Raw genomic sequence first — 24,674 nt, forward strand, 5'->3', positions numbered from 1 at the left:
CCTGTATACAAATGACTGCACCGCAAAGGACCCCACTGTCAAATCCTGAGAGGATTATTGGTTGCCCCCTGCCCCCCCTTCAAGAACTGTACACTTCCAGAGTGAGGAAAAGGGCTGGAAAAATCACGTTGGACCCCACTCACCAAGCCCACTACCTTTTTGAACTGTTGCCTTCTGGACGGCGCTACAGAGCACTGAGCACCAGAACCGTCAGGCACAGGAACAGTTTTTTCCCTCAGGCCCTCCATCTCATGAACAGTTAAAACTGCCCCATTGAGCAATAATTATGTGCAATACACAGCTTAGTCTATTTATATTCATCCAACATATCTTACCTCTTCTGCCATTACATTCCCTTGCATCTGTACATAACAGATTTGTATTTGTACATACGTATATATATATATATATATATATATATATATATATATATATATATATATATATATATATATATATATATATATATATTGTCTTATTGTGTATTTCTATATATACTTCTATTTTCTATTCACTTTTTATTTTTATTCTTTTTTTATCTCTGCCTTGTTGCTGTATTGTTTGTGCACTGGAAGCTTCTGTCACCAAGACAAATTCTTTGTATGTGTAAGCATACTTGGCAATAAAGCTCATTCTGATTCTGATTTCTTGGTCGCTAATCAAATAAGGCAAATTTGTGACACTGACTGTTAACTCTTTTGTTCAAAAGGTGAGATTTCCTTGCTTCCATTTAAGCATACAGGATGCTCTTTGGAATATTCTCATATCATACTGAGATAACTTTTCAACTTTTCACTCAAATTAAGTAATAATATACATTTTTATTAAATTAGAAAAATGCAAAATATAAGAATTTTCACTAGTGGTTTCAGACTTTTTGATCCCACTTTAACTGTTTCTGATACCTGTCTATGTAACCGGTCCAGCTTAACCCACTCCGAGTGGGATTTGAACTGGCATCAGCTGGCATGGGAGACCGAAGCGCTAACGAGGAGACTAAAGGCTAGCGTCAGTCGCTAGTGCGCCTCTTGAGGCCAGGGGAGTGAGGTTTACACACACTGCACAGCTATCATGTACCAGTTGGCTCCTGTTACACTCACCCCCCTACACCTCAGTCCCATCCGAGTCATGACACCACTGTAACTGGTCCAGCTTGACCTGCTCTGAGCGGGATTCGAACTGGCGACAGCCAGCATGGGAGGCGGGCATGCTAACGAGGAGGCTAAAGGCCGCCATCCGCGAAGGGAGGAGGAGCTCGCTGCCGGCCGCCAGAACACGGAGGGGCGTTCCATCTGCCAGGGGTCAGAGGACTGGTTCCTGTCCGCCCAGGGAGGAGCTGCTGTCGTCCACCAGAGCATGTCTGGGAACCGGCCAGCAATTTTTTTTCTCTCTCTCCTCTCTCTCTCTCACTAATGCTCTGCCTTGCCCTTTCCCTCTCCTCTTTTTTTTCCCCCTCCCCTTGTCTCCCTCCCCAGCTTTAGAGAGGTGGGGAAAAGCCTGCCGGCAGGGCCAGCCAGAAGGGCAACACCGTACAACACCCCCCCCCCCCCCCCCCCCCCGTTCCCCGACCTGAGGCAAAGGAGGGAGGAGTGTGACGAGGAGGAGGGCGGGGCCGGGCGTGCATAGGCAAATGGGCTAATCAGCAGTTCTTGAGAGAGAGAGCCACATGCAGCTGCCATGTGTGTGTTTGTGTTTTGTGTCTTTTTGTTTAAGTTTTCATTAAAATATTACTTTGGTGCTTCGTCCAGTTCCCGCCTCCTCCTTGCCCATCTTTTATACGGTTACACATACAAAATATGAAATTCATGTTTTAAATATACAATTTTGAATATAGAAATATGAAATGAATAAAAAATATGAAATTATACCTTAAATATTAAATTAAATTATGAAACATAAGTTTAAGGCTGCTCTGAGGTGGGTTAGAGCAGGCATAATTTAGACTGGCTTTTATGCTGCATTGCATCTTTACACAGAATTTTAAGCAGGCACAGAGCAGGATTAACTCGGCTGTGTAAAGATGCCCTTTTTCCGTTTACACAACAGCACACATGTTTCTATTTTAATTAGACAAGATAGCCTTTGCGATTGTTCTGGAACCCTACAGATAGAGGCATGAAAATTTAAGCACTAGGTGGAAGCGAAATTGGTCCACAAACTGTGATGTCTGGTAGTCCATACAAGGACAGATATCTGAGATTTATCCAACAGCAAGTGGCAATCAAACTCCTACACTTACATCTGTCTCTCATCTGGTGCACATTTATCAGTTTCTTCACAGTCCTCGACAGAAGACAAATGTCTCAGGTGTGGGTGAAAATGAAGTGAGCTGCAGGTATTAGTCAGTCTTTTACATAATCTAATCTGCTATCTTCATCACCGCAGCCACAGTTCCCAAACTCAGTCACACTGGCTGACAGCTGCGTCTCTATGACAACTATCCTTCTAGAGCTTGACCATAACCCAGCCACTTAACACTTCCACCCTCAGGGGGGCCTAATGGACAGGTGCCCACTCCCTCCCTGTCTCTCCAGCTCTGAGGTGCCATTATACACCTCCTGCTGTTTTAACACCGTCCCTTTTCCCAGCCATCATACATCTGGCAGAGCTGTGCTTAGAGTCACTTTCACTTAGACACGCCCCCATCTAACGAGTCCATTCATTAGCAGCCAGAGGGTAAAGGGAGAAATGACTTGAGGTGACGAGAAATCGAAACAAATCGGCGGGCCATATCAATTACAGGCAATATTTCTGCTCTGTAATTGCAGATGTGATTAGAGGCAGAGTGGTGGCCGATCCCTGTCGAGGAACTCTAATTCCCTATTTAACAAACCACTGAAGGGACACCTGCCTGTTAGTGGCTGCATACTGTAGGTTAATCATTCTTGCACTTTTGTAGGTTGTGTGCTTGGTTAAAGGACATATGCAGACATCTTTGCCCTAAGCTTGAAACTCATTAATGTATAATCTGTATAATCTCAAACAGAGGAACCAAGACTGTGTACGTCCATGTGAAAACTTGACTTTGCCAATTGAAGAATTATTTTCCCCATTAAAAAAGTTTTACTCTTAAAGAAATGAACAGTAATTTTGAAACATATTTATAGAATCATGACCATTCACTTGAGATGAGGACTCTAGTCAAATCAGTAAGCTGTTTTATTCTACATGGGGCAGGGGGCCTCATGGGGGTTGCCATTTTACAATCACATGACCAGCTGAATACTACTCGCTTAATCTCAGTAACCGTTTTGTTATTGGAAATTTACATTTTTGGATTAATCACGGCTAATTGTGAATAGTGAATTTCTACAATGGCTTCTGTCTGTCTGTCTATCTATCTATCTATAGAAGATATAGTGAACTAAAGCACATTATGCACATTATAATAGTGGTTGTAGTGTATACACTGAGCTTGAATCATTTACTGTAGTAACACACTTCCACTGTGATCTGGTGGTTAAATCTCTTCGCTGGGCTTTGCTCTTGTATATTCTCTAAAAGTTTTGGTGGCTTAAGTCATGGATAATAAGATTCCTATCATTCCAACATGTAATTTATTCAGCGTAGCTTTTCATACAAATTCTTGTAAAGATATTGTTATGTGGCCTAAAAGAACACAGTTTAACCATTATGCTTTAAATCATGGGGTTGCTAGAAATCCAGTTTTAGAGTGCTGCATATGTTGAAGTGGCTTTGATCAAATATATTTCATCTTCAAAAGACATTTACATTTACTGTAATTATAAAGTATATCTAACAACTAGATATACTTTATCTAGTATTGTAATGCTTAAAAGTAAATGGTAGATGTTCTCACTGAGCAATGACATTAAACCGCTTTCCCTGTAATTGAACTAAAATGTGAAGTGCACCCTTAGGACGTGTTTATCTTGATTAATCACCTCAATAATTTAAATCTTGTGAAATGAATCCTCTTTCCAAATTCAAAACCACTAGGAGGCAGTGATGATCAGTATGAAAAATGATCACTTTATAACACATTGGCATAAAAACACTCCCATTGTGATCAAAACTTCCAACCCTATCTATAACACCACCCCTACTCCATCTGGTCATATTCAGTGAAAAGCTCTAAAGTTTAAAGGAAGGAATTCATTGCTCGAAAAAACACAAAGATAAATACACTCACATTCACATGTGTGAATGAGTCGCACACTTCAGATGTAGCAGTTGAAACATGAGCCCGTGAGACTCAGGAATGCGACAGGAAAGAGCCACATAGACTTCCTCTCCCCCTCTTCCCCATGCAACCAAAGTGCTGAGTTTGAATATAAAATAGTAGCACTGCCAGCCTGTTCCACTTAAATGTACTTTAAGCTACATTTGAAAACAGGTTAAAAAGAGGGTTTATGCGCAGTGCAACGTATTCTTCTTGTCTTTTTATTGTCTTATTCATATGTGTATATATAGTATATGATCCCCTTTAAGTATTTTAAACAATCTTAACCATTTAATCAAAGATATTCAAATCCCCACCTTCAGTGCCATAAAACAACATCTTGTTGTTAGGATCTTTTCAACTGTTGAAGGGAGAGCTAAATAAATAAAATAAATAATAAAATAATAAAAAAAACACCCTTACAATATTACATATTGCACAATACATCTCAACTGATTTATTTATTTATTTTTTTGCAAAAATTAACTTTGTTTTCAAAACATCTTTCCGAATACACCCCGGTCTGCTGTTGGTCAAACAAAGAGATAGTCCCTCCCCCAACTCACACCTTTGGTCGAGTCAATATCATTGTGTTTGTATAGACAGTTCGCTCAAACGCTCAGAGGATTTTCATTGCGATATAGAGACACCGTTCTTACTGTTTTCAAGAAAATTAACCAATGAATGGCTCACTTGTAGTTGTCTCTGCAATTAAGTTTGGGAATGAAAAAGTATTTTAACACAGAAAAAGTTACACACCTCATCTTTAAGTATGTTTGTAATGACAGTTAAAATGTTATTGACATTCTCATTGTAATTTCAAAAGCATGCACAATTATGAGCACTTCAGTTCTTGGATTACTTTAGATTATGTAAACCCTAGACATCTTTTGAAGTATTTGCCACTGACCTGTCTCACAAGGCACAGAGGGCAAGAGGGCAAGACTGCCGGGGTGAGAGGGTGGGAACAGTTCAGCAATCAACACACTTCAACCGGACTGCAATTCTCAGCAGGCCCAATCACGTTAATCAGTGTTTGTTTCCTGTGGAGCTCCAAGTCTGGTGTTGCAATGTGGCAATAATTAACAGCAAACAAAGGATAACAGAAACCCCACTGTTATAAATATGACATCTGAAGGAGAATTTATACTGGAGTCTGAATGTGTGACAGCAAACTGAAGAGAGAAAAAAATGAAAAGGATGGCATGAAGTTTCTGTTTGCTTCTGTTTGCATTTACTGTAGGTGTGTGTGGCAGGGGTTACTAAGTAGGTGGTACTATAATGCATTATGTCACAATTATGAGTGTACATTGTGTGAGTGAGTGTGTGAGTGTATGATATTTTTCCCTTTCTACCACCCTTCTCATGGTACTTTGATACAGAAGCCCTAATGACTAAGCCAGAATAGCAGGATTAACACATGATGCATAATAACAGTCTTGTGTTCATCACTTCTGAACAAGGTTTGGAGAACAATTACCAGCAATTAAACCACCGCCAGTTATTCAAAGAGATAATTATGTCCTTGGTGTATTGCATCAATTAGCTACTTTTATTTCAGCCTGCAAACTCTCTGCTACGTTGCATGTGACATGTTTGGAGAGGTTTGAACAACAGGAATTCCTGCACTTATCCCCTCTAAATACTGATAAGTACAGTGAAATATGAGAACAGAGAAAGTGAAAAGTATCCTCTCATCTATGAAAGGATTTTGTTGTTCTGCCATTTTGTTGTCGGTTTTAATAACAGCGTGGTCCAAGGAGAAATCTCTCTAAAGTGACAATGTGGATTTGACATCCCAACAGAATCGTTTTACTATGGACAAAATTTTTGAAAATGGAAGATTAAAGCCAAACAATCCTAAATCAGTATTGAGGACGATTTTCTTGAGCTGCCAAATGGCTCATCGTATAGGCCACTTGTGTACATTGAATTCAGTCTCCGTGACAGGTTGAGGTGCATACTGTAATAGCATTTCAGGAAGGCCCTGTTGGGACTGTTTTCTAATGCTAAGACCTTATTCTGTGGATTTTTTCCCCCATTCTTTCAGAGGGAGATTGAGGCTCTAAGAGCTTAACTGAAATTCAGATGTGCCCTTGAAGAGATATGGCTTTATGCTTTTTGATTACCTCAATACAATTCTGACTCAATCCTTGCAGACAAAGATTTGACCTTAACAAATTGTGCCTAGACTACAATGAGTTGAATTTAAAAGAGCTTATGCTTGAAAGGGCACTTGATATTGTGGAAGTGTTCTTCAGAAAGCATAAAAAAACAAGCCAATGCAAAAATATTGTTGTGCGAGCAGTTTGAAAACACAAAACAGTATGGCAATGAGCATGCTAAATGACATTGTTTGTTGTATAAAAACACAAAGGTGTCTGAACAAGAAGCAGTAGCAGATTCCGTTGAATTATTGGGTTCTTTTTCCTTTTTTGGGGCCTTAAAGGTATAATAGCTAACTCCAAATACCTGTGTCCAATTGTAAGTAATCTATTAAACCACAGTGCCCACAGCCTATTTCCCCTCTGCTTCACATCCTCCAGTTAATGTGATAGCTACAACAAATGCAGGAACACCTTTCACCTCTTGTTCTCTACTTACACTGTTCATCCTCTCTCCTACATTCTCTCTCACACACTAGCACACATGAGTTTAGCATGTCTATATTTGTGATTATTAAGTATGGAATTAACTATTGTAATTCAAAGTCCTTCCAGACTGTGAAAGTCTTATGAAAAAGTGTGTTAAACTCACTTAGTATCACATACCGGGCCTCCAGCTATAGCGAAGAGGTTAGGGATTTAGGCCCTTGCCACGTGTAGATTGAGTTTGTTGCTAAGCATTAGAATGTGCGGTTTTGGTCCTCACTTCCTCAAGTTCAAGGGACCGGTCAAAAGCAGCGATGCATTGGCTGTCAGCCCCCCATTCTCCTCAATGGGCAGGCTCTGACATGCTGTCACCTTGGCAACTGCTGCCCGGGTAATGTGCCTGGTGGGCTAACTGACTTCAGTTGGCAGTGTGCCATGGGCTTGCAGCAGGTGTGTGACAGTGAAGGTCCCTTGGCCACTAATCCAGCCATCTTCTTTAGCCTCAGACATTGTTAAGCCACGTCTTTCGGCCTAAGGTCTGATGGGAATTGCGAGAAAAGAAAATGTAATGGTGTGTAGTGAGACTCAGCTAGGTGACCAGCTGGTTTGCATAGAATAAAAAGGTTACAGACTGTAGATATCGCAACTAAAAATAAATACATCAGCATAAACATTTTAGTTCTCCTTATCTCTCTAAATCCTTTATTTGTGGACTCCAGATAAACATACAAGAAGTTGCAAGTTGTAAGAAGTTCATTTAAAATAAAAATGATTTTTAAAGCTTAGTGGTAACCTTAGTTATTTTATCAGCACTTTATATGCCCTTTATGTTATCTTTTTTTCTTCTTCTGTATATTCTAAGTAAATCAATTAGTCAAAAAGGAAATAAGCTCATAGCAAATGTATCAAATTTAGGCCTACTTGGGCACAGCTTTTCTAGTTAGCCTATAATTAGCTATAGTTAATGTTGCTTACAAATGTTCATTTAATATTTTATCCATAAAATGGTTTGAAATTGATACTGTATTAGTGCGGGAAGGAATTCCAAAAGATGGCGCTATATAGAAAAATTAGAGGGCAAGATTTCCCTTCTGTATAGGCCTACTTTACATACTGACTCTAAAAACTTGGGGGAAAAAAAAAAATCAGATACTTTATAATAGTATAATTACAATAGTTATGATAATAGTTATACTCATTATAATTGTTATACTTCTAAAAGTCACATTTGTTAGTAAGACTGGATAATATTGATAGCTAAAATTTTAGGCTTCATAGGCTATATAATATATTATCTCACATAGACTATACAGAGTTAACTATAGAAAATATATGGAAATAAAAACTTTTGTATTTCCAAAAATATATATTTTTATTAGGTTTGATATGGCAAACTCGATGTTTATTTTATGTTACTTTTTAGCATGCATGCTTTATACTTAAATTTCAGAGATGGTAAATAATAATAAATAATTTGGTACGCCTAAACGTTAAAGAAAAGTTAGCCCATAGTTTTGATACTGTGAGTTAATGGGTCGAACACCGAAAATAGAAAATGTTCAGCGAAGTGGCCTATGTTTTGATTCTACGCATTTCTCTCATTTTCGGTAAGGCCGAATATACAGGACGTCAATCTGCAATTATAACCATTGTGAGTTTCATTGAGAATGCGCAGCAGATCTTTCAATATTCACTTCTGCTTAAGATTGACGGACAAATGTTAATGTTTTGCTTTGAAATCGTTAAAATAGGCTAGTTTTACCAATACATACAGTATATATATATATATATATATATATATATATATATATATATATATATATATATATATATAGCTTATTTGCTTATGCAAATTTAGTATTTAAAAGGCCAAAAAATAAAATAAAACAGGATAAAAGTAACCTAATAATCAGTTTGTATTTTAATGCTGTTGTTTGTCCAGTTGCCGCCATTAGGCCCACTGCTATAATAGAGAATTTTGATGACAGTAAAATGTTTTAAGACCATTACAGCATTACAGCAATATTACTCAGTTACTCTGTGTGCGTGAACAATGCAATCAAAAAGCGAGTATATTGCATGAAGGGTTGGGGCGCGTGCTTATAACCACAGGTTGAATTTTGTTGCCATGCAACGGATGTACGATAAATCATCCGCGAAATTTAAATCTTCGAGAGAAGGGACGCGGGTTTGGCTGAATAGACACAACCACACAAAAGTTCTTCAAGGGAAAAAAGGCAGCTGCTCACTCTTAGCGTCGTTCAGCTGAAAGGTTATTGTTGCGCCTTAGCTAAAATAGAGCAAAGACAGCTATTTCAAAAATAGTAGAAATAAAATGAGTAGGCTACTAATAGGAGAAATTGCCAAACTTGTATTGATGAAAATTAAGAGCCAACAGTTCAGTTCTGCTTTTCCCCAGCAGAAACGGTCGGTTTACCAAAAAATCCAGTCACACAATTCAATTTCAATTCAATTCGGTCACACAATCGTTTTTGCACGCTTTTACATTGCAATCTGATGGAAGGATCTAGGCCCTTTTGCACTCAGAGAGCTACGTGGCAGGCATACGAATTTCCATGCATACAAATTCACTCCTGCTTTAGAGCGAGCACGGAATGGATTCCAAATTACGTCACTCGCTCTGCCTGGGCTTCATTCAAGCTTCATTCAAATTCAAATAAAAATTCTTTTTTTACGAAATAAATTTTGGTTTGCTAAAGTCGCGCCAATGGAATATAATATGTTGTAGGCTTATCTGAATTAGAATAAACTAATTCAAATTAGAATAAATAAAACATTTAACAAAAACTATTTTGTCGTTTGTTTTATGCTCAGATAGCCTAATTCAGTTATTTAATTTTATCCAAACTAAACAATAAAAATTGTAAATAATAATAATAATAATAATAAAAACTTATTACGAAAATATGTTGCGGTAAAGGCTTGTCAATTGAAGCCAAAAATCACATCGGTAGTAACAATCATCTGTGTATAAAATACTCATTTAAAACCAGAGCATTCTAGTGGAACGTTCTTTCATGTAAACGCAGACAAGAGAGAATGAATACACAATACCCTTAAGACGACAGTTCTGTATAGGGTAATGTTTATAAAATACACATCCCCATGTGACTTTGATATCAGTGCAATTCTGATTTGTAATATTATTTAAATTTCATATCATAAGCCTTTTTTTTTAAGATGCTAAAAGGCTTCCCCTTTTAAAAAAATATATATTTTACATTCAGTTAGGGGTAACACGAATCTGAAATCAGCAACGGGTATAATGTACTGTGGGTAAAATACCCAACAGTACAACTTTATGCATGTTTGGGACACCCTCCATCCATCTATTTGGAGTCTCAGCAAGTCTAAAAGTCATGAACGAAAAACGTTTTGTTTCCCTAATCAATTGTGAAAGACATTAGGCGACATTATTTTTAAAGACGACATAATGTCTTTACTTGAAAAAACAAAACAAAAACAAAACCCCCCCGTTAGAGATAGTATATTGACAGTTACATGCAGCTAATGCTTCTTCTTTCTTTAAAAAATAAAAATGAAAAAAAAATACAAAACGAAAGTATACACAGAAAAGCAGACTCACACAAATTACCTCAATGATATTGAAATAATTAAATATATTAAAAGGTGAAAACATTTGGGAAATTATTTGACTACCATATTCAGGCCAAGGGTCAAGAGATCCAGGAAAAAGAATCCATCGAAATTCCCTTTGTAGACGATCCAGTGACCCGATATGTCACTATTTGTCTAGACTCTTCCCGAACAAGTCAAACGAATATCAATATATCATACATTTTGAATCTAGTTTTTTTCTTTTTTTTTTTTTTTTTTTTTTTTGCAAAAAGCACATTGTGGATAAAAGAAAGAAAGAAAGAAAGAAAGACAGACCGAAAGAAAGAAAGAAAGTTGCACAGTTTCATCTGAGAGCTAATCAGATTTATTGTTCTCATTTACCTCTCGCTGAGTCAGTATACTGAACTTAAATAACAACCACTGGGAAACGGTTTGTTTCAGCTTTGTCAGCGTGTTTGAGTACAATATTTGTATGTATATAATAACAAATGTAATACTAACAGTATAAAATATAATCAAGAGTTAATATGGCAGAGGGGAAAACGATGAAGGCCTACAAGAAATGCTACTAGGTTGAAAGTCATCACATCGCGCAACAAATCTGTCATTGCTCCAGACAATATTTGAAAGATTGATTTTAGTGAAAAATATAAAGCAAATCATTTAAATCAACACAGAGAATTTATATTGCCAAATTTACACAGACGTGTTATATCAAAACCCACCAAAAACTTCTGCCTGGAAAAAGCAGGAGGGCAATATCCACGATTATTCAGCCAAACGACAACATAAAGTGTTTACAGGGGGAGGCTGAGATTGGAAAATAAGTGCAGCTGGAGAGTAATCAATATATATATATATATATATATATATATATATATATATATATATATATATATATATAATTTCCTTTTTCTTGATTTTTTTTTCTTACGTTTTCTCTGTGTAAAGGCTATTCACAAAAGTGTGGTCCACAAAAATACTATGGAGTAGAAAAGTTTTTTTGTGTGTGTGTGTGTGTGTGTGTGTGTGTGTGTGTGTGCACATAATGTTCCAAGAGTTGACAATTCCTTTTTGTTAAAATGAGTAATATAATTCCTGTGCGTCCTGGGGTAAATTCTCCCACTGTTAAATATTTAATGTTAGTATGCACTGATCCATGTCCATGGGAGTTCTTTTGTAATTTCCCTTAAAGGGAATCCATAAAGTTTGCGTTGGCTTTTGGTTTGTTATCATTTCAGCGCACCAGAATCTCCTGGCCGTAGGAGCTCGTAGTTGTCCCGTTGTAGTTGTTGTCCGGCTCATCTTTCAAACTTGCACATTTTAAGTAATCTATCACAAAACTCTCCTGAAACACAGAGCAAACACAGTCAGTCATTTAACGTTAGGGACATTGGAGGATAAAGGGCAGGTTTTTAAAGATGCGTTTTGAGTTTAGTTTCTCTCGTAAATACATAGACTATTTTGGTGACAATCGTCCAATTACTTGGAGTACATAACATAATGTGTTCTACGTCTCAGTGAACATACGTTTGCAGTCCATGGACGGAGGCGGTGTGTCTGCACTCACGTTGCCGGCATGGGTGAACACGTCCTCGGGCGTCTGAGGGACTCCGGGCGGCGTCATCCTCTTCTCTTTCTGCCTTCGGTTGCAAAACCAGACCCGAACCACCTCTTTCTCCAGCTGAAGGTTGTCTGCGAGCGAGGTGATCTCCGGTGCGGAGGGTTTGGGGCATTTCAAAAAATGGCTCTCCAAGGCTCCCTTTACGCTCACCTCGATGGAGGTGCGCTTTTTTCGTTTCCTGCCTTGGGCTGCTATTTTGTCAATGCTGGTGGGACTGCCAGTGGTGGAGTCGGCCTCCTCCAGCCACTTGTTCAACAGTGGCTTGAGTTTACACATGTTTTTGAAGCTCAGTTGGAGGGCCTCGAACCTGCAAATGGTGGTCTGAGAGAAGACATTTCCGTAAAGAGTCCCTAGTGCTAAACCGACATCAGCCTGAGTAAAACCCAGTTTTATCCGACGCTGTTTAAACTGTTTAGCGAACTGTTCCAGGTCGTCGGAGGTCGGCGTGTCCTCGTCGGAGTGCGAGTCGTGGCTGTTCACTCCCGCGTGGTGCTGGTGGTGATGGTGGTGAGGGTGCTGCTGATGATGATGATGGTGATGATGGTGGCTTCCGTGGTCCATTTCTGGAGAATCTCCTCGCATCAAGCCCGAGTGGACCAAACTCCCTGGAGGGTTCAGCATCCCGTTGACCGTGAAACCACCTGGCTGGGAATAAATGAGAGACTGCTGGGACTGCTGCTGTCCTCCGGTGATGGTGGAGATATGCGAGGATGCGCCTCCACCCCATGCGCCTTGGTGAGACTGGTGAGCACTGAGATGCGAGGGTCTGTGGTGCAACGCCGTGCCAGAGTGCAGGTCTTCCCTGTTTGAATTGTTCTTGACATCTTGTTGCTGTGGGCTACCAGCCATGCCAACAGGGCTGGAGGACCACGGGGAGCCGGCTTCTGCAGCTGCGGCGGCGGCGGCTGCAGCAGCAGCTGCTGCGTGAGGCAGTGAGGTAACCCACTGATGGGCATGGCTTAGCATGTGCCCCCCGTTACTGGCTGCCATGGCTCCCTGCATGAAATCGCTCTGCACCATCTTGACCGCGGGATCTCCTCTGTAGCCTCCGGACACCGAGGTTACGGCAGCACTTCCCGGTTGCATGCCACCACCTCCGGACACCGAGTGCACGATCGAGGCTGATGAGAGAATACTATTGCTGGCCAGGTAAGGATTGGAAGCCGCTGTGGCCATCCCCCTCACCACTTTGAACAATTCTACTTATTATTCCCCTCCCCGTATCGTCGTAACTTTTTTCCCAACCCTGGAAGGCACGTTCTATTTCATGAATTATTCAAACAGGAAAAGTATGCCTGGTATTTTGATTTGGTCCACCGACGACAACACAGCATAAGATGGTTAAAATATATATATATATATCCTTCAAAACCTCCTTTTATCATAAGCAGAAGAAGAAAGAAGTACACTGAACGTAGAAATCCACATTATTGGAAATGTTTTTACATTGTTCAAATGCATTCCATTCTTAATGCCATTTTATAGGCCTTTTAGGAGACAAAAAATAATCACAGAGATGTAAAAGTCCTGCTTCTTCACACCAACTTCATGTGACGATTATACAAATCCTCCACAGAACTTCACCATCGCGCGCTTCTTGACTTGATGTGGAGGATTAAAAGAAAATGCTCCTTGGTAAACTTCTCTGTAGTCCTTACTGTGTCTTGGTACTCATATTTCTTTTTCTCACAGAGTCCATCGGACATTTATCTTCAGTGCATTCAGCTGCACACAACTCTATTAATGCACGCGCAACGGAGAGCTTTCACTGTCCTTGTGCGCTCTATTCCTCTCTCTGAGCGCGAGAGCACGCGAATGTTTACGTTCAGCCCCCGCGTGCGCACACTATCCACATCCTTCACCCAATTACCGCGAGGAAGTTTCTACGAGATTGATGCTCATTGGATACCATACTGGAGAGTGACAGATCTCAGTGCGCAGCTTTGAGACTCGAAGCCAAGGAATTACTTAAAGGCGTTGCAATTTGCTATGTCTAATTTGGATATGTCAACATACGATTAAAACTAAGTTAGACCCAATATCCGAACAGCAAGTTCAAATAATTCAGTAACCGCGGATTTATATTGCGCTACACTGTATTATTGGGGCCCTATTTGCCCCTGCTGTTAATGACGTTGTGCATACTTTGCCTTTGTTATAGGGACTGTTTTGTAGGCTATGTGTGCGCGTGAGCTCTTGTTTTAATTGTAGTGCTATGTTGGTCTTTATTTTAAACAGACGTTTAAAAGTTAAAAGGTATTTCTGATTATTATAAAAGTGTGTAATATTGTAGGCTACCTGCGGGCATGTCGTAAACAAATCAGGCAAATTAGAATACTGAATGTGTGGATGATGCGGTTCGGTAATATGAGAGATGCAGATAAAGCAATGCAAACATATGACAGATATAAGCATTAATCATTTTCAGCATTAAGGGGTAGATTTGAAGGGGAAAAAAATATTAATGATATATGGGGATGTGGGGGACTAACAAAACCAAAAGCCAAGTTAATAGTTTATTCACTATTATTATAATTTAAACTATTAAAGAGACGTTTCAACTTTTGACTGACATATTTATACAAATGTAAAATGATCTCTACCACATTTTACCCCAAGAGTCTAACTTTGTCTAAACCTTGTCACTTCAAAATAAAAACGATATTTTTTACACCAAAAATCTAAACACTGTGTCCACTATACCCCATTAACAGATAGACATCTTTTAATACCCAACACAATAGAATGTCACAGATCACTATTTTCCATTGACCAAAAATTAGATAATTTAACATCAAAAAGGTTTGGATGGAATAAATCTCACAAATGTTGATACTTAGATGAAATATCAAGATTAAGAGGAGCAAGGACATTCAATAAAGGTGTTGAGATGAGATGGGGTCATTTTACCCCGCGGGGAGTCTTCCCCCATCTTCCCCTGTGGAGGACAGGGACACTCCTGCACTGCACAGTTCGTGCTGATTTTCATTTGCATAAATTTTCATATGTTTAAGTGAAAATAATAGCGGAGCAGAGGAGAGCGGGATTCACTCGAGATGGAGGAAGAGAGAGAGGGAGCTGCGCTGGATTCATTCCTGTGGTAAGAGATGTTACTCTCTCTCTTTCTCGGACTCTCTACTCGAATGTTTTGTTGTATTTGCAAAAAACGACACTGAATTTAAGGACAGTGTTGTTTATCCGGGATGGTAAAATGTGCAATAAAATTAAGATCTCTAATGCAGAGCTTATTCTCAGATGACCTTGCGTAGTGGTAAAAGCCTATAAATCTTATAATAATAATAATAATAATAATAATAATAATAATAATAATAATAATAATAATACAATAACAAAATAAAACGCCTATAAAATGCGGTCTTGCACTTGAATTCACAAACAGTATACTACACCATAATCTTAAAATAAATACATAAATAATGATAGCACAATAATATGGCAGTGGGTTTATTATCATCAACTACATGACAGTTTTATTAAGATACATCAAGTAGTTTACAGCATATGGATTTTTACCTGTTATCAAGTTCCAAATATATGACGAATTAGCAATTTAAAATGTATTACTCTAGCGTCACTTTTACTCTGTCGGCAACGCAAAAATAAATACATTCATAGTTTTTAGACCATCTGGAGACGTGCGCTTGTCTAGCCTATTTTTCATATGACCAGCAGCGGTCAAACTTCTCTAAAACTCTTTAAAACAATAACTTTGAGTGCTAGCATACTATTTTGGAAATATCCAAACACAGGCTAGGCTAAATATTTATAAACAGTGTAATCCATTAAAATGAATCAGAATGTAAAGTTCACTCACTTGCTGTTCTCCCTTAGGTTATTGTGTGATAATATACTCTCTAAAATCAATTCGGGAAAGGATCCTGAAATGTAAAATACTTATAAACAGATCAATCGAAAAGCCATGAAAAATGTCAGTTGTTGAGATATTTGCACAAACAGCAATTCTGAATTAATTTGCAAAGACTAACATGAACTCCCTATAACAGGTCATCATATGTTTATAACGGGAAATGTGTAGTGTAATCATCTATCTATAGATGATCGATCCATCATTCACTGTGACACAAAGGGATGAACACTTGATTATTTGATTTCATGTTACACGCCTATGTAAATTTTGCGCACTAACTGACTCTTGTTATATTGTATTGTCGTGAAGTCGTGTTACATTTTGGCATGAGAGTGGCCATATTTTAAATATCTTTGCTCCCACAAAATATTCAATTAATTGTAAATATTACCACGATGGTTGGCAACATTGTAGTGTACTCTAGGTCTGCTGTTATATGCAGTTATAATCAGGGGCATAGATTCCGGAGGGAGGTACCCCCCCCCCCCCCCAATAACCAAAAACATGCAAGTACATCCCCTCTCCCCCATTATTTATGCCATGATCAAAGTAAACATGGGTAAATGCTTCACACTGCAACCACCCCCCCCCCACCCCACGCCAAATCTACACCCTTGGTTGTAATACAAAAACATGGAAAATGCAGATACTCTCGTGGAATTGTTAACAGCTATAGCGCAGTCTCTTGCTTTACCGAATAATAAGACATGTGACGGGTTTCTCTTTAGAAATGAAAAAGCCAAGTGTAACTGCCATCATATATAACATTATGAGGTAAGAGTAAACTATTCTAGCTGCTGCAAGTTCGTGCGGTGTTATAACTGATCAAATAAATCGATGCATTAAATTATCTGTTAACCCATTAACAACCATATGAAGCATGTTTTGATTTACTGAGGTCCAAATAAAATGCTGTTACATGAATGAAGGTTTCGTGTGCCAAAGTTTTCCCCAAAATGATTCCATTATGTACAAAGACATTCCCCCACGTACACACATACACACATACACACACACCTATTTTCTCTAGTCCCTGTATTACATTAATCAAAGCCATATTTCCCAAGAGAATCCACACATGGATCACAGTAAATCCTAGTGAAACTGTATCACACAGAGGCCTAACTCAGCAGCCCAGCTGTTATTTTACATACATAATTTTTGAGTGATTTCTTGTAAGAGAAAACATGATAAATATTTACATCTATTGACATTCACTACTGGATAAGCTGCTCTAAATGGGCTTCCTAGCTAGACAAGGCATTGGCTAAAAGTGCTGTAACTAACCTCAAGATTCACCAACCCAGGGGCGGACTGGCCATAGGGAGAACCGGAGAATTTTTCCGGTGGGCCAGCCACGAAACGGGCCGAACAGTTGGTGATAAGCTGAAATGGGCCGCCGCGTTATGCCGAACAGGCCGCAAAACTGCCTATGTCTCCCTATCTGGCAGGTATTGCATCAATGTCACCCATGTTGTTATAAACACATATCAGTGATTTATAATGCATTTGCAAATGAATTATTAGTCATTAATGAACCAATTTATAAACCCTTAACAAAAATGATTGTTAAAAATTATTGTTAAGTGTTAACTTTGTGTCTTCCATATCTCACTTAGTGACATGGACATTCTGGATATGAGGACATGCTGTGCACTGTTGACAGTATGATTGGTCGACTTATTGAGATATTTTAATATTTACTGTCTAAAAGGAATACTATAGTGCTACTGAAAAGCTCAGAGCAAAGAAGCTATTCAGGCATGTTCAAGCTTTTTCTGTGTGTAAGGATCATACCAGTTGGAGTAAAAAAATCACCAAATCATCCTCTTCTCATTTCTTTCTCATGTGCTGCATTTGCATTTTACTTACCAAAAGAAACAGACTGCACTGAGAAAACTCTAACTACTATGCATATGAGAAGAGGGAGAGAGAAAGAGAGAACATAAAAGAAGTGAAAAAGAACAGAGGCAGACAGACTAAAAGGAAATGAAAGATAATCTCCAAGCTACTGTCCATTTCCACTGTAGTCACAAGCCATCATCTGTAATGGGAAAAATGCATCAGCATGCATGCCACTAGATGAGGTGCAATCCATGCATTCCTTTGTCACCTAACCACAGATATCTTCACTCTGTGGTCTTAAATAGTTTTTTGATGGTATCTTGAGACCAATTTACAAAATATCTTTGCCATTATTACTTGAGAGCAGAGGTATTTTGTTGGCCTGTCTTTTGGGAAGGGGGTCATTCTCAGAGAAGTGAGTGTGCAGAGTATCTTTATATGTTACCTGAGGACACCAGAGGCATGTTATCATCATCAGACCTTGCTAACTGTATGTGGCCCTGGCTCTTGCTCTGACAACTAAAGGGACCCATCAATGTTTCAGCCTACAGAGAATGACTCAAAAGGCCTTTAAAGTAAGTAAAACCCATTCTCTTTAATTCTGATTACACTCTGAAAGTGTCTTTAGCATGTGGCGGTTAAATTGGGCTATCAGCGATAAGTAGAAGCGGGGAAGAAAAGAGCCAATTATGCCAGTCAAAGCCAGATGATGATTCTCATCTTTACTTTACTCTAACACAAACTCACACAAACAAAGAAAAAGAGTGGAGAGGAATATGTCTCCTTTTGTTAAAAATATAGATATAACACCCATATCTAGTGACATACCTTTGTACGTTACTGTATTCTGCATGTTATGTGAAAGTATTGAGAGACACCAACAGGTGCACAATTTTATATTTACTCTTACAGATTTCCTGACCTCAGAATGAGCCAAAAGTAAACTGACAGTTTGATATACTGTAACTTAATTTACACAACAATCAACATACTTATTGTTTAAAAATAAAGATATACTCTCAAAATCCACTTTTGTCATTTATTTATTTTATGCAAGGTGTATGATTCAAACCCTATCAGATATTTATTTGTGTAGGATAAAAGCAAAAACCTGTAAAACCTTCAACAATGCAGTGAGACTGAACTTAATTCAAGTGAATATATCCTGAGGGTAATTTGTGCCAAATCTGAGCTCTGCAATGCCTGCATGATTAATGTGCATAGAAGAGTTTATCCATTCAAACAAATTCACTCTTTGACAATGTACAAAAATATGGTACTGTTGCATTTCCCTATAGTCAATTAACTTTTTCTGATTTCTTAAAATCCCTCACAGTTACTGTTATATCTAGCATATATATAGTACTGTATGTGAATTCATGTGCACAGCATCCACAGTGAACTTTAGTATGTCAAGAGATAAGACTGCTTTTGTGCTCGCAACATTGGGACACTTGGAACACATGCCTGAGAAATAAAGAAGAGAACAAGGAAATGAGAGCAGTATCATGTCAGAAAATTGCTGACAATTTCAGAAAAAAAGAACTGAAACACAAATTACAAAATCAATAAAGCCTCTCTGTTCTTATCTACATATCTATCTATCTATCTATCTATCTATCTATCTATCTGTCCGTCCGTCCGTCCGTCCATCCATTGATCCATCCACAGAACCACCCACCCACCCACTAACCTACCTACCTAGCTATCTAAATTGATGTTGAACGGAAAGTAGAAAAGCAGCCAACAATTACCCAGCACACATGGGGAATCCTTCAAGACTTCTCAGGTGGCACCTCACGAAGATGGTTAAGAGAATGCCCAGAATGTGCAAAGTTGTTATTTAAGCAAAGGATGGCTACTTTAAAGAGTTTTTATTTTGGTTAAATTTCACAGTTTTAACTTTAGCATTATTCTAAAAATTTGGAAAATAGTAGTAATAAAAATGAGTAGGTAATGGCGCTGTCTCTTTGCACAAATTAAAAAGTATATTCTTTTAAAATGGATGATCAATGACATGAATTTATGGTATAATTGATATACCATATAATTGATATACTTCATTAGTTCCATAACGATTCATTAAAGTGCTAGAGTTGAACAATCATTACATTTCGTAAAGTTGCTGATGTGGTAACACTTTACATACAGTAAGGATCCATTAGCTATGGAAGTCAGGTCTAAATTCCACTGCAGTGCCCCCTGGAGTGAGTTATTTTTGCACGTGACACTGCACAGCCGGTAGAGGTGGGCAGAGTGTAGAGAAGTATTTAAAAAAAAATATATATTTTATTTTAATTTTTGATTTATTGTCATAAAAACAAATAATAATAATATTCTGTATATAATATAGAAAACATGTGAACAAATGGGTTATGTCTGCTTTGTTTTATTTGTTTTGTTTATAAGTTGTTTGTTTATAAGACTGAACAACAGTATCACTCTACCTCACTCACATCAAGTGCAATATTATTATTACATTACTATGTGAAATAAGTGTGTATATAATATATCAATTTAGTACTTATACAATGTTCATACAAACAGTTGTACATATCATCATCTTCCCACTGCTTCTACACTTTATATATATATTTCCTATTGATATCTGACTTGTTTAATTCTGTGTACTTGTTGTGATATTATTATCTGTATTTATTGTCCGTATTTATTGTTGTCTTTAGTCCCTGCCAATGTCTACTACATGTTGCACTGTAGTTCCTGGAAGGAACAGTCTTTCATTTTTATCCATTGCCATGAGAGGTGAAAAAAATGACAATAAAGCTGATTTTGACTTTTATTTATTTTGTTTTTATAGCTGTAAAAAACAAATAAACAAATAATATCAGCAGTCCAGCTTGCCTTTATGCACTGTTTGACTTCTCAGACATGTGTGTGTGTGTGTGTGTGTGTGTGTGACAAGTGCTAATGTAAACTGATTTGGCTGTGTGCATCGGATAATCACACACGATCAGCATGTTTTCACTGTGAGTATACAAGTTTTAAACTGTTATCATAGTGCTTTTGTGATGTTTGGCTCTCTGTTTCTGCCTGGAAAGACTGTTTGAGTTGCTGTTTGTGTAAATGAAAACCGCATCTGCACCTAATAAGTAGACTTGGCTGCCTGCATGGGAAGATCATGTTTAGATTTGATGGCTGTGCATATACAATTTGTGAACTGTTATCGTCGTACTTTGGTGATAATTAGGCTGTTTGTTACATAAAATAAACATATTATGTGCTTGAAAAGTCTCTTTAGAGTAGATGTTTGTTTGACGAATGTCAACCACTACTAATGCAAACAAATGGCAGCACGCATCAGTGGAAGATCACGTTTGATATATTGACTGTGCGTATTCACCTTATGTGGCAGAGAAACTAGCACGCAGCCATTTTGAAAATATTTTCTCGGAACTTCTGTTCTAGCGGTTCTATATAGAAATCTATGGTGTTGATGTCAAAGTGTAATTAGCTAGCAAAGTGAATTTACAGGTTATAGAGTTGTCAAAAGCTATCATAAGTATTATAAAGTATTCAGGGGATGTCATAAGAACTGGAAGCAGAGCGGTGAGATTTTAAAACATGAGTGCTTCATTCATAAATACTCAAGATCCTACCTTCGTGCTGTGGACATACTGATATGCCTCTGTGCTCATTAAACTCCAAGAGATAACACAAATTCATTTAAAATATCTCGTGCAACACCTCTGACCATCTTCTCTTGTCATTCACCCATCACGTTATAGTTAAGGTAAGCAGATTTTTTGAGCGTTAAACATACGGGGGGAGAGGTGACACTATATTTATACACACACACACATGTGAAAGTGTATGTTTTATTTTATATTCCATTTACAACAATTTTAATCACATTTAAGCCTATAAAAATGCAGGGTGACAAATGAATTTTAAAAAGTACAATTGTAATTTTCTTTGTTGAACTTGCATGTGTAATAATATGAGCAGTCACTGTTGGAAATTTCATATCAACTACACATTAACAGAAATTATTAACAAGTTGAACCTTAAAAATTAAGCAGAATTGTAAAGAATGGTTGCTGAGATGAGACAGGAGATGTAGGATCTATGTGCAGGCTTTAATAAAAATGATGACAGTCAAAAAACAAATGGGAACTCAACACAACAACAAACATGAACTAACAAAGGAATGCAAAAACTAGAGGGTATATATAAAAACAAGAACTAATGAGGGAATGGAAAACAGGTGAGAATGATCAGGAACAGATGGCAGTGATGAAGGCAGAGCATACTGGGAAACGTAGTCCGGGGGAAACACTTCAAAATAAGAGTCCTAGGAAACATGAGGGAAACAGACTGTGACATAACCCCCCCTTTAAGGGGCAACTCCTGGTGCCCCAAAGATGGCTGAGGAGGGCAGGAAGATACTGGTGAGGAAGGGGACCCGGAAGATGACCAGTTGGCCAGAGAGGAGACCCCAGGGTAAGGATTGGGTCCAGAGGTCTGGGGGGCCACCTCAGGGTAGAGACTGGGTCAGGAGGTCTGGGAGGTGGCCTCAGGGCAGGGACTGGGTCAGGAGGTCTGGGAGGCGACCTCAGGGCTGGGATAGAGTCGGGAGGCCTGGGTGGTGGCCACAGGGCGGGGACTGGATCAGGAGGCCTGGAAGGCGGCCACAGAGTGGGGACAGGGTCAGGAGGCCTGGGAGGCGGCCACATAGTGGGGACGGGGTCAGAAGGCCTGGGGGGCGGCCACAGGGTTGGGACTAGGTCAGGAGGCCTGGGGGTGGCCACAGGGTCAGAACTGGGTCAGGAGGCCTGGGAGGCGGCCACAGGGTCGGGACTGGGTCAGGAGGCCTGGAAGGCGGCCACAGGGTGGGGACAGGGCCAGGAGGCCTTGGAGGCGGCCACAGAGCAGTGACTGGGTCAGGCGGCGGAGCCGCTGGAGGAGGGGCAGGCAGAGCTGCTGTAAGAACTGTGAGGAGGAGAAGTCTCTGGAGGAGCGGACGGAACCACTGGAGGAGGAGTCTCTGGAGGAGCGGGCAGAACAGCTGGAAGAGGAGTCTCTGGGGGAGCGGGCGGAACCCCTGGAAGAGGAGTCTCTGGAGGAACGGGCAGAGCTGTGGAAGACTCTGAGGGCAGAACCATGGAAGACTCTGAGGGTGGAGCTGTGGAAGACTCTGAGAGCGGAGCCATGGAAGACTCTGAGGGCGGAGCCTGGAGAGGCTCGAAGGGCGAAGCCATGGAAGGCAGAGCCGTGGGAGGCTTGAGGGGTGAAGCCATGGAAGGTGGAGCTGTGAGAGGCTCGAGGGGCGAAGCCATGGAAGGCGGAGCCGTGGGAGGCTCGACGAGATCTGGCAGAGACTGGGGAACGACCTCCGTGGTCGTGAGAACTGCCAGCGACTGGGGAATGACCTCTGTGGTCGTGAGCATGGGCAGAGACTGGGGAACGACCTCCATGGTCGTGAGCACGGGCAGAGACTGGGGAACGACCTCTGTGGTCGTGAGCACGGGCAGAGACTGGGGAACGACCTCCATGGTCGTGAGCACGGGCAGAGACTGGGGAACGAACTCCGTGGTTGTGAGCACGGGCAGAGACTGGGGAAAAGGTGTCCTTTTCCTTCTCCTTTTCCGGACAGCTGGGAGCATAGTTACGGGAGCGGGCGAGGCCACAGGCATTGGCTCTGGGACGGTTGAGGCTACAGGCATGAGCACCGGCTCGTAGGCCGTGGCAGGCATGGGTGCCGACTCGTAGGCCGTGGCAGGCTTGGACGAAGGAGCCGTGGCAGGCTTGGAGCAAGGAGCCGTGGAAGGCTTGGAGCAAGGAGAGTATAATCATATACCGTGACCAACACACTCTCATGACTACTTTAACTTGACTTTCATATTTTATAATGGTTATAAGTAGTTAGGTTTAGGAATAGGACTGTGTTAAGGGATCTAAAATGTCAATATGATAGTATAATGTACTGTAGCTAAACTCATATTTCTAAGTTTTATAAAAAATATTGCTGTTAAACACGTGCTATAAATCTAAAGATTGGTGAGCCTGTGTCCGAAATTATCATCTGAATTGAGATGAGAAAGGCATGGCATATTGATGATGCAAGCAAACTGTCCCTACAGTTACATATTTGTCATAAGACTGCCCTGACCATGACATTGCCACCTGCCACTTTATGTCTTAATGTACTTGATGCCTTTATCAGGTTTAAAGACAATTACATAGCACCACTTTTACACCCTTCCAGCCATAATTAATGAGAAGTCAATCAATTTAGCAAATGTGTAGAGTAAGCTTCTGAATCAACCAGTATCAGAACCACAAAACCACTCTGAAGTTCAACTGCAATTGTGAAGTTGAACTAACAGAAATTGAAATAAATAAAGCTCTCTTTACTTCTGTTTCACTCTCAGACTCCTTCAGTTCAGTGGTTTATTCCTCCCTTCCCTCACTTTCTTGGTCTTTTTTTGTGTCCCTTATCTCTTTCTCACAAGAGCTTTCACAGTCTGTGGTGCTCAATAGGCTGTCACTGCTCAAAAACTGAACAGACATCACACAGAAACAAACATAAACCAACACACATACTGTAGGTACACATCCATAGCTACACATACAAACCTTTAAAATACTTAAAATCATGCATTCTAGCACAAAAAATATCTTTGTATATACAAACATAATTACAAAAGCACTCTGATTTGAGCGTCCAGTGCTACGTCACAAAATATGTCCATAATTAAAGAGCTGAAATCAGTACTGGATGTAACTTTACAGTAAGGTCGGTATATGGTTCTGTCACACTACTCTCGTGCCAATATACAGTTTAAATCTTGTGGGTTACACTTTTGAATCTTTGTATTTTAATCAGGGCCGGCCCTTGCATTTTGGGGGCCCTAAGTAGATTTTCAAAATGCCGCGTTTATTTTTAGCGATATCACAGGCCCCATAGACACTTTATTTAGA

At 39.5% G+C, this 24,674-nt stretch overlaps 1 protein-coding gene and 1 long non-coding RNA gene across 3 annotated transcripts; one reads left to right on the plus strand and one right to left on the minus strand.

Moving 5' to 3' along the window:
- Window positions 1-10,606: 10,606 nt before the first annotated feature.
- On the minus strand, window positions 10,607-13,787 carry LOC127448594 (POU domain, class 3, transcription factor 3-A-like). Of its 2 annotated transcripts, none has more exons than XM_051711259.1 (2): window positions 11,905-13,787; window positions 10,607-11,722 (listed from the first exon to the last, which is right to left on the minus strand). In XM_051711259.1, the coding sequence occupies exons 1-2, from the start codon at window positions 13,172-13,174 to the stop codon at window positions 11,676-11,678; spliced, it is 1,317 nt and encodes a 438-aa protein (XP_051567219.1). In that variant the 5' UTR covers window positions 13,175-13,787; the 3' UTR covers window positions 10,607-11,675. The 2 variants fall into 2 exon arrangements, with proteins under 2 accessions (XP_051567219.1, XP_051567218.1); XM_051711258.1 differs by having other exon boundaries at window positions 10,610-11,722; window positions 11,945-13,787.
- A 1,274-nt stretch (window positions 13,788-15,061) lies between these two features.
- On the plus strand, window positions 15,062-18,921 carry LOC127448610 (uncharacterized). Its single transcript, XR_007898560.1, has 3 exons — window positions 15,062-15,098; window positions 17,195-17,338; window positions 17,507-18,921. It is a non-coding gene; the product is annotated as an uncharacterized LOC127448610 (long non-coding RNA).
- Window positions 18,922-24,674: the final 5,753 nt, after the last annotated feature.

This window comes from Myxocyprinus asiaticus, chromosome 11 (genome assembly GCF_019703515.2).
Source record: "Myxocyprinus asiaticus isolate MX2 ecotype Aquarium Trade chromosome 11, UBuf_Myxa_2, whole genome shotgun sequence".
In the NCBI taxonomy this organism is placed as follows: Eukaryota; Metazoa; Chordata; class Actinopteri; order Cypriniformes; family Catostomidae; genus Myxocyprinus; species Myxocyprinus asiaticus.

Bases quoted from the DNA above. Each gene is read 5' to 3' on its own strand.
- LOC127448594 (XM_051711258.1), bottom strand. From the start codon at position 13,174: ATGGCCACAGCGGCTTCCAATCCTTACCTGGCCAGCAATAGTATTCTC. The intron at 11,723-11,944 runs GTGAGTGCAGAC...TCTGTGTTTCAG, and splicing joins TGTTCACCCATGCCGGCAAC to GAGAGTTTTGTGATAGATTA.